Source organism: Chanodichthys erythropterus, chromosome 22 (genome assembly GCF_024489055.1).
Source record: "Chanodichthys erythropterus isolate Z2021 chromosome 22, ASM2448905v1, whole genome shotgun sequence".
Lineage (NCBI taxonomy): Eukaryota > Metazoa > Chordata > Actinopteri > Cypriniformes > Xenocyprididae > Chanodichthys > Chanodichthys erythropterus.
The window spans coordinates 15,383,102-15,398,732 of NC_090242.1; the positions used below are offsets into that span (position 1 = coordinate 15,383,102).

The 15,631-nt window shown below is 37.2% G+C and overlaps 1 protein-coding gene across 10 annotated transcripts in view; it reads right to left on the bottom strand.

The window, feature by feature from the left end:
* Positions 1 to 15,631, bottom strand: part of celf4 (CUGBP, Elav-like family member 4) — a 104,534-nt gene that overhangs the window by 63,873 nt on the left and 25,030 nt on the right. For all 10 annotated transcript variants that reach the window (XM_067375148.1, XM_067375147.1, XM_067375141.1 and 7 more), the window contains exon 2: positions 8,232 to 8,314. In XM_067375148.1, coding sequence (XP_067231249.1) covers positions 8,232 to 8,314 — 83 coding nt within the window. The remainder of the gene's footprint in view (positions 1 to 8,231; positions 8,315 to 15,631) is intronic.

A 15,631-nucleotide genomic window follows, 5' to 3' on the forward strand; every position in this document is an offset into this window, starting at 1 on the left:
TACTCCGGTCTTCAGTGTCACATGATCCTTCAGAAATCATTCTAATATACTGATTTGGTGATAATATTTTTTTCTTATTATCAACATTGAAACAGTTGTGTTGCTTAATATATATATATATATATATATATATATATATATATATATATATATATATATATATATATATATATATAATATATATTCATATATATTCATATATATATATATATATATATATATATATATATATATATATATATATATATATATATATATATATATATATTCTTTTTTTTGTGCAAAAAAATATGATACATCTTTTCAGGATTCTTTGATGAACAGAATAAATGTTAAAAACAGCATTTATTGGAAAATGACATTTTTTACAATTATAAATAAATGTCTTTACTATGATTTTTGAACAATCATCCTCACTAAAAAACAAACAAACAAACAAACAAACAGAAAAAAAAAAAAAAAAAACAGGTGACCCCAGTCTCTTGAACAACTGTGGCTACATATGAATATATTCACAAAATATATCTTAAATATTTGATCTAAACATTAAATATTTATTATGATTTTTTTTTTTTTTTTTTAAATAAACAGTTGAGTTGGAAAGGGTAGTGAAGAGAAAGCAGTCAACAAGTTTCACATCTAAAATTCAATAATGTTTAAAAATCATTCCAGGATGCACCAAAGATCAAATATAAGTTGTTATATAAGTTGTAAGTTGCATTTTTAGGTCATGATATCATTCCCTCACTTCAATTTGAGTTATTTATTTTTAATTCAGAAAGGATGCATTCAATTGTTCAAAATGATAGTAAAGACATGCATGATTTTAATTTTACTCTAAAATATAAAAAAAAATAGTAATAATAATATTATAGAACTAAGTCCAATCTTTTTATTTGATGTTTAAGATTAACACAGCACATTTGTGAAAATGAATACAGCAATTACATCAGTTTAAAACAACACATTCAGAGGTCTTCACACTCCCTTTCCCCCCGGGCTTCTCTTGGGGAACAGGTCTATATTGACCAGTAGGCAGACTTATTGAAAGAGCTGCCACAAAAGTAGGTCACGCGGTTGGTCAATGGTATGGATTTCTTGGTCTGTAGCCTATCGCACAATCACCAGAGAGAAAGTGAGTAAATGAACAGAAATCAGAGCAAAGAGCCACATCGCCTGCCTCTGTCCTTCTTTCTTTCTTCCTTCATGCCTTTCAAGCCTCTCTTCCATCCTTCTATTCCCATTTCATCTCTGTTCCTGGAGGCACGACTAGGGCTCATATCAGAGATCAGAGCTGGTGTAGGTGTGTGTGTGTGTACACCTTTATGAGTTACAAAATGATGCATTGATCCACGTCGTGCTTCCTTATCCACAGACTGTCAGTATTGACTATTAGGGGGTCAATGGACAGTCTATTTATGTGTTTGAGAGTATGAATGTGTGCTTTATAATACATATTTTTGAGTGGGTGTGTGCATTTTTTGTCTAGATATATGTGCGTGTACGTGGGAGGTGAGGTAGGTTTATCTTTGGGTATGTTCAGAATGGAATACTAACTATTTCTGAAAGAAAATAGCATGCAGTGTGTATTCAGTGCATACTGTGCCAGTTTTCTGTATGCGTGAGTATCCGAATGATGCAACATTTGCCAGAACGTGCAACCAGAGTGCACTGTGTGAAATACTGAATCCCATAATGCAATGCGATCAACTTGACATTTTACAGTATTCTGACAAACGGACAAGAACTATGTTGTGGTGATGAACACCCTGAGTTCCCACGGCCAAGAGCCGTGGGAGCGAATATTAAAAACCTTCGTGACACAGGAGATCCTGAAGGATAAAAGGAGGAGTGCTGACAGTGAAAGATGAGAGAGCACCAGGTTTGGGACATTTATTTTGTGTTTTATTCTGTTTATATGCAATAGTGAGGGGCTGCTGCTGCTTACTTCCGTTTTGTTGTTTGTTAATTTCATTATTTAAAACTTTATATTAAACGTTAAACTTTCCTGCCTCCTCCTTCTCTGAATCTTGAATTTTGTTACAAATATCAACTGAGATCTTTTTTAACTTCATTATTTGATTGGACTGTTATAAGTTAAAGGGGACCTATTATGCCCCTTTTCACAAGATGTGAAAATACAAGTCTCTGGTGTCCCCAGAATGTGTCTGAAGTTTCAGCTCCAAATACCCCACAGATCATTCACTATAGCTTGTCAAATTTGCCCCTATTTGGATGTGAGCAAAAACACACCATTTTTGTGTGTGTCCCTTTAAATGCAAATGAGCTGCTGCTCCTTGCCCGCTTTCCAGAAGAGGGTGGAGCTTTAACAGCCCGCACTTCGGTTGCTTAACAACAACAAAGCTGGAGAATCTCACGCAGCCAAAATGACGATTGTCAGTAACGGTGTTCAGCCTTTCATTGTTCAAACCGGAGTCGGACACTGATGGAGAGACTCAGGAAGAAGTTACAACTTATAGAATGCATCTGGACGTTTCTGAACGGTTAGTGGATAAATTCATGTAGTTGCTGTGGAGTTGATTCAACTCATCGACTAGCATGTGCCGTCATGTTAATATTTTGTGCAAATCCAGCACTGAATTGACACTCGTTTGTGAAGCAGTCTGGCGTAAAATGACAGCATGGCAACATTAAAATGATTAAAAATGCAAAATAACTGGATTTATTTATGAAATAATAACCGGATAGTGCTTGCTGAAATTAACATGCATTTTAATGTGACAACGATGTAGGTGTTTGAATTGTTCATATTGTTTTGTGCACTACTTTTAAAATGATAGCATATACTATGCACAGAATACTAGTAGTATTCCATTTTGAACATAACCATGGTGTGTATCTGTGTGTGGCTATGCCACGATGAGCATTACAGCTCGAGTCTCCTGCAAATATTTTTCACATGAATATTCATCTGCATGAATGCGTATTTGTGAACATTTTGCATTTGTGTGCGTTCCAGTGAGTAATAGCTGCTCCGTTTGTACTCGTGCGTGTGTGTATTTAAGCGTGAGAGAGAGAGAGCGGCCGTGGGTGTGTATACACACCCTCCTGCTGATGAGGCCCAGTGCCAAAATCAATAGAGTGCTTCTGAGGCATCATACTGTAGTACGAGAGTGGCCGGAAGAGATTTTAATAAATGCTGTGTGCATGAGAGCATGGCCTGCTTTGTCACTGCAATCGCCCCCAACAAAAAAATCTCCCCCTTTCTATAATCTCTGTGTGAAACACAATATTATAGCTTCAAAAACTGTCATCTTTTAGTATTTGTTACAGTGTAAAACTCACTTTTAATAAAATGCTGTATGCAATTTTACATTGTTACAAAAAAAATTGCCATCACAGAAAAATATATTAAGAGAGTAATATATTAAGAGTAATTTAAAACTTTTAAATATTGAAAATGTAACTTGCCACAAATACCATATAGGAACAATCAATAAATGACATTTTAATAATAAATGACATCAAAACTTCAACACCCATAATGCACTGGGTTAAACTTTAATGCCCATAATGCACTGGGCATGTTGCTGTCCAAGGCCACTCCCAGCATTCTGCTATGGATACACTTACCAGAGTCAAAAGCCGCTGTGCCTTAGTAGAAAATACTTCTTAGAAAACTTTTAGTAATAATGGTGTCAACTTGTTTTGTTCCTGGGTGCAAGAACACTTAGCAGGAGTGTGTTATTTTGTTTGCAGGCAGTGGCTAAAAGCCGCAAAGTATCGTAAATATGGAGAGAACAGTCCAGGTAACATGAAGAATGAATAAACACTGTTCATTTTCATATTCTACCGACATTGTAACAATACAAAGTAGGTTGAACATTGGTTAAGTTACACTTTAAAGGGTTAGTGAAAATTCGGTCATTTATTACTTACCCCCATGTCGTTCCAAACCCGTAATTGAATCAGTGTATCGAATCATGATTCAGATCGCATGTCAAACTGCCAATGAAGGCCTCACGGAGCCATTGGATTTCAACTAAAATATCTTAATTTGTGTTCCGAAGATTAACGAAGGTCTTACGGGTGTGGAATGGCATGAGGGTGAGTAATAAATGACAGAATTTTCATTTTTGGGTGAACTAACCTTTTAAGCTTCAGTTCAGTTCAGTTCAGTTCATGTGTAAAATGTTATTCAAAAGATCATGGCACATTAACATATGATCACCCATGTTTACTTAATAAATGACTATTTCGTTATCAGCATCTTCATGAATGAAACTAAACCTGCATGCTGGGATAATCAATCATGGTGAGTAATTTACAAATAAAAGTCTTAAAGATACACTACCGAGAACGAGTGGAAAATTGGTTGTATAAAACTAAATTAAGACCCTTAAATAACATTATGCGAAGTATAAAAGTGTAGAACATTATGCGAAGTATAAAAGTGTTAGAATATAGCCCAGAAAATATGACAAATGATCATATACCTATATGTAATAACCCCCCAAAAATATAGGGTACAAATGGCTGATTTTCTGTATCATACCAGTAGGTAATACACCTTAAACCAAATTACACCTATAAACACTATATTCTGTCCTGCATTGCTTTATAGCTGCAATATTGTGATGTCAAATATGGCAGAAATGCTCGATAAGCACAATATAAATGTTTGTGCAATTTTAGTCAGTGAGTGGATCCCATACAAAACAAAAGAAACCGTCACAGAGAGTCAGGCTTTAAGCTAACAGGCACAAATGTGTTTTTACATCATTCATTTGGAGCGACTCTGCCAATGAACTGTGATTTTGAAGGTCCAACAACAGCCCACTCTTTTTGGCTCTTTCTGTCTCTTCCTGACTTGAGCTTGGGGGGCCTTCTTGCACTTGACAGAACTTTCTAACATAAAAACCACTTTCCTAAAAACCATCAAGCTGTCAAGTGAAGTGGAAAAATGAGAGAGATTACTGCATAAAGGCCGAGAGGGGGCAGAAAGAGAAAGAACGGAAAAGAGATGGAGGATCGCTCAAGATTCTCCTGAAGATAAAACACATAAAACGTTCCAATCACTTTTTTCATCGCTTCAGACTTACTTAGTCTTCTTTCTCTCCCTGTCTCTCTTTCTTTGTTTACTTAAGCATTTATTATTCACAATATAAATGTGTTACTCAACTTTGAAGGGGCCATGATGGCTCATTCAATAAGAGAAATTAAAAATAAGCTGTTTCCCCAAGAGAAAAATGACCTGAATTGAGGAACAAATGGAGATTTCTGCTTATACTCTATATATCAATCGAATATCTCAGATTGTTCCAGTCATTATATTTAACTAAAATTAAAATTATTAAAAAAAAAAAAAAAAAAAAACATTTTAACTTGAAATAAATTTTTTTTAAAAAGTTGGCAAGGCAACATTTCTCATTTCCTTTTAGATTAACTTGATTGTACTAAAATAACTAATTAAAATTGAAATAAAAGACAGAAAAAAAAAAGTCAACATTTAAAGTGGATCAAAATTTTTCATTAACGTTGTCCTAAAACCTTCTTCTTTGGACAACTTTGATTAACTGTTTTGATCCACTTCAAATGTTGACTAGTGTATTAACAATAAAACACTATAATAGTATCTCAATGACACTACGAACGCTTCTCAGAATGGTAAGGAATGGTTCCAGTTGAATTTCCACTTCAGCCTTGTACGGCACGGCGCGATTACAAACCATTCTCTGCCTGGAATTCTCGGCACGGTTGGCTAACCTTGCTGAACCGTGCTGGAAGAATGCGTTTAGTGACATCGCCACTCAGGATTGGTCACTTGTCTGTTTCCTGGCTACCAGTTTCTCTGTAGCTGGTTAAGCGCGCTATTTGAGCGACATAAATTAATAATGGAATTAAAAGAAATTTCTGATCATCCTCCATAACGTGGCCACTATTTACATCTCAAATCGTCTGCAAACTTTTGCATTACCAAGGTAATGACTAATGCATTTTCCCCACAGTGAAAAATGAAACATATCCGTACCGGCTGGGTTGGATTGGCACAGAACGGAAAGGTTAAGCAAAGAGAACAGTTTGGCCTGACGGTGGAAAAGCGGCTTAAGATCCCAAACATTTCTCATTAAATTCTCCCAAATCCAAATGATCTCAGCTGTAATGTCCACATTTATTTTACAGCTCTATGCTCATACTACATGTCACATTTTACATCTCTTAAAGGGATAGTTCACCTAAAAATGAAAATTATCCCATGATTTACTTAATCTCAAGGTTTATATGACTTGTTGACATCTTGTTTCAGATGAATACAATCAGAGATCTATTTAAAAATATTCTGGCTCTCCCAAGCTTTATAATGGTAGTGAACGGGGGGCGTGTTTTAAGCCAAAAAAAAAAAAAATGCATCCATCCATCATAAATATAATCCATTCTGCTCCAGTGGTTCAATAAAAAGCCTTCTGAAACTAAGCGATGGGTTTTTGTGAGAAAAATGTACATATTTAAAACTTAAGAAAGTAAAATAACTAGCTTCCAGCAGACGGTTGTACTGATTATTTTTTATGATGGATGGATGCACTTTTTTGGGCTTCAAAATGTGGCCCCCGTTCACTACCATTATAAAGCTTGGAAGAGCCAGGATATTTTTTAAAAATATCTCAGATTGTGTTCATCTGAAAGAAGATAAGTCATATAAACCTAGGATGGCTTGAGAGTGAATAAATCATGGGAGAATTTTCATTTTTGAGTGAACTATCCCTTTAAGAAATTATAGGAGAAACATCCGAGACAAAAATGAAAGACAAAAATCAAAACCTAACCAAGAACTCTAAGTCTCCTGAGCTCTGAATGAGCAAACCGAGCGATAAAATGTTCCTCTGGGTAATTAGTATTCTTATGAAACATTTGTGATAGGCAGAGCCTTCGATTGAATTCATTTGCAGCTGCTGCGTTTGCATTTCGTGCAAATAGATGTGCTCATAATAAGACGATCAAGGGTTTTTCTTATTACAGTCAACATCTAACATGATGACTTACACGTTCCTGCTGCGGTGGGGGTGGGGAGATGAACAAAACGTGTATGGCTGTGTGCGTGTTTTTACACAGTAAATATTCTTTGCGCTAAGAGAAAGGAAGTGGAACTACAGCAAAGTGACTCCCCTCGCATTCAACATCTATGATGTCATAATCACTCGCATCAAAGGCATTCCGTTCGCCACGGCAACTGTCATTCTCCCTGGAGGCGTCATTAAAACAGAACACACCAAACCGAGCTGAGCAAGAGCTTACGGAGAAACTTCAAAACACACACACACACACACTGCAACCAAACAATGTTAGAGCGGGACAGAAAGTTTGTACTGAACCTAAAGAGGAGTGACAGAGTAATACATACACACACACACACACGTGCCTGCAGACATTCATACGGCACGATCGCACACACACACACACACACACACACATGCTCAGAGACACTAAAAGACACTATAAATAGGCCAGCTCTAATGTGGAGCTGTGTAGTTCTTGCCCTTGGGTACAAGGCTCTTCCAGAAAGAAAGAGAGAGAGATAGAGAGGAAAAGGAAGGAAGAGTATGAGAAGAGAGTGAACAGGATTGAAAATGCAGCCAAAAAAGAAGAATTAGCACTTTTTGAGAGCTAACTTTTTGAGATATATGGCAAGAAATATACAGAATTAAATCTTCTAGCCAGACCTGCATATCATGTGTTTAAAATGTAAAATGTATTTACGTGTAAATTAGGGTAGATGACACAGAACATTGCTATTTTTTTTATTTATATACACATACACTACCATTCAATTGATCAAAAATACAGTAAAACAGTAATATTGTGAAATATTAGTTTTCTGTTTTAATAGATTTTAATTTATTTATAAAATAAACGCAATTTATTCCTGATATGGTAAAGCTGATTTTTCACATTTTTAGGTTTCTTTGAACAAAGTTCAAAAGAACAGCATTTATTTGGAATAGAAATCTTTTGTAACATTTTAAACATATTTACTGTACTTTTGATCAATGCATCTTTACTGAATACAAGTAATAAAAGTACTTTTATTTTTAAGTACAAATATTCCATGTTGGATCTGAATTAATGTAAGCTATAAAAATAGTTTTAGATTATTTAGCATATCACATAGCAAACTTCCCAAAAGTATTTTGTGTCAACTACCCATTTTTCTAGTGTGCATGTGTTTTTTTGTGTGCATGTGTTTATGTGGCGGTTTGACCGTGATGACCTACCCCAGGTAGCGTCTTCTGCTCGTGAAGCGCGGTCTGAGCTTTTAGCGCCGATTCTCTTGCACAGTATGTGAGGAAGGCACAGCCTGAGAGAGGAAATAACAGAGACAGAGATAAATTAAAGACAGGTCAGAGAGGTTGAGACACAAGCAGGTGTCTGTTTGAGAAAAGCTGGGCTCTCTACCTTCATATTGTTTTCACCAACCCAGGAAAGAAAAACAATATTATTACATTTGTGTAGCAGACACAGAGACATAAAAGAAAGAAGAGAGATGAAGAGGTTCTGAGAGCACATGCCCACAGCCATACACACTCACGCTCCCCAGAGAAAGACGGAGTGTGTGTGCAAATACAAGTGTGTGTGTGTAAGAAAATATGCAGCTTCTTTTAATTTTCTGACTACAAGGCCTTGCTGGTATCAACATTTAACAGTGTATGTTTGTGTATGCTTGCTCATTATTTGACAGACAATGAGGATGCACATTTCGAGATATTTTGGCCAATAAAAATAGCTAATGATTATTTTTTTTGTTAAAAAAACAAACAAAAAACCAGCATTCATACTAACACTCTTCGGAATATTGAACATTTTAAACAAATTAAATATGTGTGATCATATATATATATATATATATATATATAGCAGCAATGGGTCGTAAAACAAGAATCAGGCAGAAACAGTAACAAACAGGCAGACAGGGAAAATAACGCTTAGAATTGTACACAGTGGCAACAAGACTTCGCGATCAGGTGAAGAGTGTGTGAGTCTTTTATAGTCTAGGTAATGCGTGGCAGCTGGGTGTGGTGATTAGGGTAGTGATTGGTGGAGTGAGTGCAGGTGATTAGCAGAGAGGATTATGGGGAATCATGACATAACGCCCTCCTCCCAGAAGGCGCGTCTTCGCGGCGTAAAAAGAACAGCTAGGGACGGGGACTGGGTGCATTGGAGACTAGCATGTAGACAGGAACGGGGTCCCCAATGCAGATCCAGGAACCCGGGCAGCCACGGTGGGTCAGGCGCCTCGGGCAGCCACGGCGGGTACGGTGGCTCGGGCGGCCACGGCAGGTCAGGTGGTTCAGGCAGCCACGGTAGGTCAGGTGGTTTGGGCAACCACGGCAGGTTAGATGGCTTGGGCAGCCGCAGCAAGACAGAATCCATAGATGACCACGGCGGGTCAGAGTCCATTAATGGCCATAATAAGTTGCAGTCCAAAGGTGACCGGGCACGGCCCCCACCCACAAGCTCCCCACCCTTAGGTATACTGCCCCCCCCCTGGCGAACTTGAATGCGTTGCAACCGGCGACCTTGAGTACGTTGCAACCGGCAACCTTGAGTGCGTTGCTGAAGTCAACGGTGAATCAGCCACACTGGAACGCAACCCTCTTCGCTCCCAGACTGATCTAGAGATGTGACGTTGCTCTGGGTGATCAGCGGAAACTCGACGTGGCTCTGGGCGATCAGCGGAGACATGGACTGGTGTCGTTGTGATGGTAGCCGCCATTTTGTTAGTGTCCACTGGTGCGGCGGCCATTAAGTGATTCAGCGTGGCGTCGGCAAGGGATCGAGGCAGGCAGCAAAGGGTCGTAAAACAAGAATCAGGCAGAAACAGTAACAAACAGGTAGACAGGGAGACAGGGAAAATAAAGCTTAGAATTGTACACAGTGGCAACAAGACTTCGCAATCAGGTGAAGAGTGTGTGAGTCTTTTATAGTCCAGGTAATGCGTGGTGATTAGTGTAGTGATTGGTGGAGTGAGTGCAGGTGATTAGCAGAGAGGATTATGGGGAATGAAATCAGGGAAGTGACAGGAACAGACGGTGATCATGACAGTTATAATGGTACAATGCATTAATAATTTATCGTAACAATTTATTTTAATTAATTACTTTTTTATATCATAATAATAATACATAAATATTCATTAGTCATGTGAATGAAGCCTCTGGGATTTCAACAAAATTCTAGATAATACTATCTTGATGCCATTTAAGGCTACGTTCACACTGCAGGCTGAAACGACCCAATTCCGATTTTTTTTGCCCCTATGCGACCTGTATCTGATCTTTTCATGACAGTCTGAACGACACAGATCCGATCTTTTCAAATGTGACCCAGGCCACTTGGGTATGTGGTCCTGAATCCGATACGTATCCGATCTTTTGAAATGCGACCTCCGTCTGAACTGCCAGACCACATGTATCCGACCCGTACATCATTGATACGCTACAAATGTCATAATTGTGCGTTGAAGTAGGCGGGAACTAGAAGATAAACAACAACCATGGCGGATGATGCTGCTGAGACCAGTCAATGGAAGGGAAGCGAGGTCACAGACAGCTCTATTCAGGCCAAACTCGAGGGCTCTTATCGGAACCGGGCGGTTTACAAAAACATTTCCAGCGAAATGGCCGAGCGTGGTTACAGACGATCCTGGCTCCAATGCCAGCGAAAAATAAAAAGCCTCCGAGCCAAATACAAGGAGGTTAAAGCCTGGAACAAACGAAGTGGCCGTCTACTTCCGCAAACAACGAGTGACGTCGTTGACCGTTGCGTACTCTTCTGCGCATGCGAGTCACTTTTGGGTCATTTCACGTTCACACAGGACATCACAAAAGGTCGCATTTAATTGAAAATGTGAACGGCCTTGCAAAAAAATCTAATTTTTTCAAAAAATCGGAATTGAGCCTTAAGCCCTGCAGTGTGAACGTAGCCTAAATGAGCAAAATTCACAACTACAATGTTCAATACATTACAGAGCACCAAATGTTTAAGTTTCGAGACCTATAAAAACACATGTACATGCATGTGTACATCAACAAATGTGAGATTTAGAGACAATGCAGCACTGGTTTTTAAGTTCCTTAAAAAGATTTGCAAATTCTAGCAGGAGAGAATTAACAAAATTTGCTGCATGAAAGGATAAGCCAAACAACAACAACAACAAAAAGTTATGGAGAAAATCTGTAAGAAGAAAGAATGAGATAGCGAGACAGTTCATCTAAGCACGCCTGATGCGATAGGATCTTTTTCTCAGCTTTCATGGCCTGCTGCAACTCGTGTCTCCTTCTTTAAGTTCATTGTGACAAGACGACAATCTTCCTGTCCCTCCTCAGAACATCTGCCCTAATGTGCATCAATGTGCATTTGTGTTAACATGCAGCTCTACGAACAAGCACTCACTCTCACATGATGCTAATCTCACCCTGCTAAAGTAGTTTGCTAAAAACAACCATGAATCTTTTCAGCGTCAACTTAATCAAAAATCCCACTGGGATAGGAATAGAGTGGAATAACCACTGAACAAAAGCTGAAACGATTAACGTCGCATTTGTACATGAAGTAAGCAAATTTGAATATGCAAAAGCATGTTAATGGATGCTAATGTTTATGCTAATCTTGCATTAATATTAAAAAAATGCTAATATATTAATATGCTGAGTAAACATGATAATCTGCTGCTGACATTTCCGCCTGCATGCTAATAGTGTCACAAACGACGATAAGATGGAAAGACTGATTGCCAACCAAAATGGAAAATTAAACCGTTAATTTATTTTCAAACAAACCCTTGTTGCAGCAAGATGCTAATCTTTTCTTTTTAACAAAAAAGGAACATAAAACCATTTTGTGATGAAAGAAAATCAACCCTTATAAAAATTTACCATGTTAACCACAGCTTCTGTAGTTATTGTACAAACAACCGTAAAATTATGAAAAATTTTCATAAGATTTCAGTAGCACTTTACAACAAGATTTAATTAAATATAAAAGTTAACATGAACTAAAAATGAACAATATTTCTACAGCATTTATTAATCTTAAGTCAATGGTAATTTCAACATTTACAAATACATTTTTAAAATCCAAAATTGTATTTCTTAACATATGTTTACGCACAGTGAACTAACATGAACAATGATTTTTACTGACGTTAACAAAGATTAAAAAATGCTTTAAAAATATATTGCTCATTGTTAGCTTATACACTGTAAAAAATAATTGTTGGTTTAACTTAAAAAAAGTAAGTTACCTGGTTGCCTTAAAATTTTGAGTTCTTTTAAATTAAAAAATCTGAGTTAAAGGGTTAGTTCACCCAAAAATGATCATTAATTACTCACCCTCATGTTGTTTCAAACCCATGAGACCTTCATTCATCTTCAGAACACAAATTAAGATATTTTTGATAAAATCCGATGGCTTAGTGTGGCCTCCATTGACAGCAAGTTCATTTACGCTTCCAATGCCCACTAAAGACATATTTAAAACAGATCATGTGACTACAGGGGTTCAACCTTAATGTTATGAAGCGACGAGAATACTTTGTGCGGCAAAAAACAAAATAGCGACTTTATTCAACAATATCTAGTGATGGGTGATTTCAAAACACCACTTCATGAAGCTTCGAAGCGTTACGAATCTTTTGTTTTGAATCAGTGGTTCAGGGAGCCAAAATCATGTGATTTCAGTGAACGAGGCTTCGTTAAATTATAAGTGTTTCAAAACTTCAATAGTACACGTGACTTTGGCAGTTTGATACACACTCTGAACCACTGATTCGAAACAAAAGATTTGTAAAGCTTCGAAGCTTCATGAAGCAGTGTTTTGAAATCGCCCGTCACTAAATATTGTTGAATAAAGTCGCTATTTCGTTTTTTTGGTGCACAAAAAGTACTCGTTGCTTTATTAAGGTTGAACCACTGTAGTCACATGAACTGTTTTAAATATTTTTTAGTAGCTTTCTGGGCACTGAAAAGGAAATGATCTTGCTGGCAATACAGGCCTCGATGAGCCATCAGATTTTATCAAAAATATCTTAATTTGTGTTCTGAAGATGAACAAAGGTCTTACAGGTGTGGAACAGCATGAGGGTGAGTAATTAATGACAGAATTTTAATTTTTGGGTGAATTAACCCTTTAATACAATGAAGGTGATTGGTTTAACATAATACTTTGAGTTTCTGTTGATTAAACCAATTGCCTTCATTGTATTAACTCAAAATTTTGAGTTCATTGAAATTAAAAATTTAAGGCAACCAGGTAACTTACTTTTTTAAGTTAAACCAACAATTCTTTTTAAAGTGTAGTAACTAATTCATTAACCACATCTAAAATGAGACCACATCTAGAGATTTCTTTCATGCAATATAAAAAGCTTTCAGAATCTTTCTTTAATTCTGTTTAGTTCATTTTTTTAATGACAGCAGTAGTTTAATTTTTATTCTTCTTTAAGATTTTGAGTAGACAGGATGGGATTGAGAAACGTCCACGATCCTGGAGTCGAACTTGGGTAGCCCAAAGTGCAATGTCGAAGTGCTGCCATGTCAGCTCCGTCTAGTAGCATACTATTTTGTTAACTGCTTTGGTAGATACTAAAAGAAAAGTGTGACTTCAGAAAGGAGAAAGGGAACTAAGTACAAAGACTGTGAGAGCAGTTACGCTACTGCTGCTCTCACAGTCTTTGTACTTAGTTCCCTTTCTCCCTGCCTCTCCATAAAAGCCCCAATGCCGCAGGGACGCTAAACACACACAAGAGACACACGCGCTGACGTCCACACACACGGCCCCCTGAGGCTACAGCATGAATCAGCAATATTCTTCCCCGCTGTCCACTCTGTGTGTTTAACCCTGGCCAGTTTGGGTGAGCCCATGTAAGCTTGCTTATAAGTGTGTGCGTTGATGTGTGTGTCTCCCGCAGTCCTGCCTAGGTTTTTTAATTAACTCTGACTCATTAGCGTTGGGGAGAGCTCAGTGTGACAGCTTGGCGCGCTCCTCTGAGGGCCTGTCATGTTATAGAATGGGCTAGAGCTCTCATGGGACACTTGTGCATGCTTCCCTGTCCCACTTGACAAGCGTCGTAGTGCGCACACACAGGCGAAGGCACACAAATATACGGGATGAATGGAAAGATAATGGAGAGCCTCTATTTGTTTGTCCTCTAAAGGCAATATTGTTTCTTTCTGTATGGTCAAGACAGCACTTTAAGGACAACAGAGAGAGAATGTAAAAGAAGAAAAAAACAGTACAAAGGGAGCAGTGAAGATAAAACAACGGTCGGATGATAATGGAGGGGATTTGGAGGAAAAGCTGGAGGTTTGTGAAAATAACAGAGGAACGAATAGAGTCTCTGAGGTTTGTCAGAGGCGCAGGTTTCATTTGAACATCAGGGCATGTCTCCAAGCACTCTGGAAAAATAAAACAAACAAACAAATAAAAAATGACTTCGAGAAATTTCAAAAAGTGGTTCAAAATCCAGATTTTACATCAAATGGAAGCCAAACAGTATCAAAATTTGTATCTTACAAAATCAAATGGAATGTTCTTATAATAAAATAAATGAAATGTATTAATGATGTAAATTTGAGAAGTTTTGTAATTCTGTAAAATAACTTGGTGCTCAAGAAACATTTCTTATTATTATCTTAATGTTGAAAAAAGCTATGATATAGCACTTTTTAAGATTCTTTGAAGAATAGAAAATGAAAATTTGTAACAATTTTCTAACAATTTAAAATTCTTAGTTGTCTTAGTTCAGCAAGGATGCATTAAACTGATCAAAAGAATCAATTTCTTATAAAAAAAAATTCTTACTGATCCCAAACTTTTAAACTGTAATGTATATAATTTAACAAGAAAGTTTCTGCATGACTGGGGGACAATTCACTCCCTCTCAGTCTAACCCTATTGATGTGAAACATGCATGCTGTGAAAATTGCAGGACAAGGTAAAAGAATGGATGAGGGAAAGTAGGAGAAAGGAAAGTAGAGAAAAGATATGATCACCAGGATTCTGTGAACACTATCCACTAGTGTCCTACAGTAGTGTCTTATCTCCCCTTTTGCAGACACTCTTAAGGGACACACACACTCACACACATGCACACACACGTTCCATGTTTTTAGGGACTTTCCATAGATATAATGTTTTTATACTGTACAAACTTCAAATTCTATCCCATAACACTATTCATAAACCTGCCCATCACAGAAAACTTTCTGCATTTTTACATTTTCAAAAAAACACAATTTTGTATGATTTATAAACCATTTTCCTCATGGGGACCAAAAAATGTCCCCACAATTAGGGTTTACGAGGACCACAAACACAAAGCTGGAGATACTGAGAAGCAAAGTAAAATATCTAAAAGAATGATTAGAAAAAGAATGAAATTAATCTAAAATCCTTCAAAGTGAACAAAATGTGGCCAAAGTGTCTCCACTCTACTGTCACCACCCTGGATGCTTTCAGAAAAGCAGCTTTTAGCTCAGCAATAAAATAAATCTGTGTTTCTACCTCACGATCAACTAGTGAAATCTAATCTGGGTTAGAAACACATTTAGCCTTATCCTGAATGATAAATTACAACAATTTATGAAAAAAAAAAAAAAATCACTACCTTGTAACA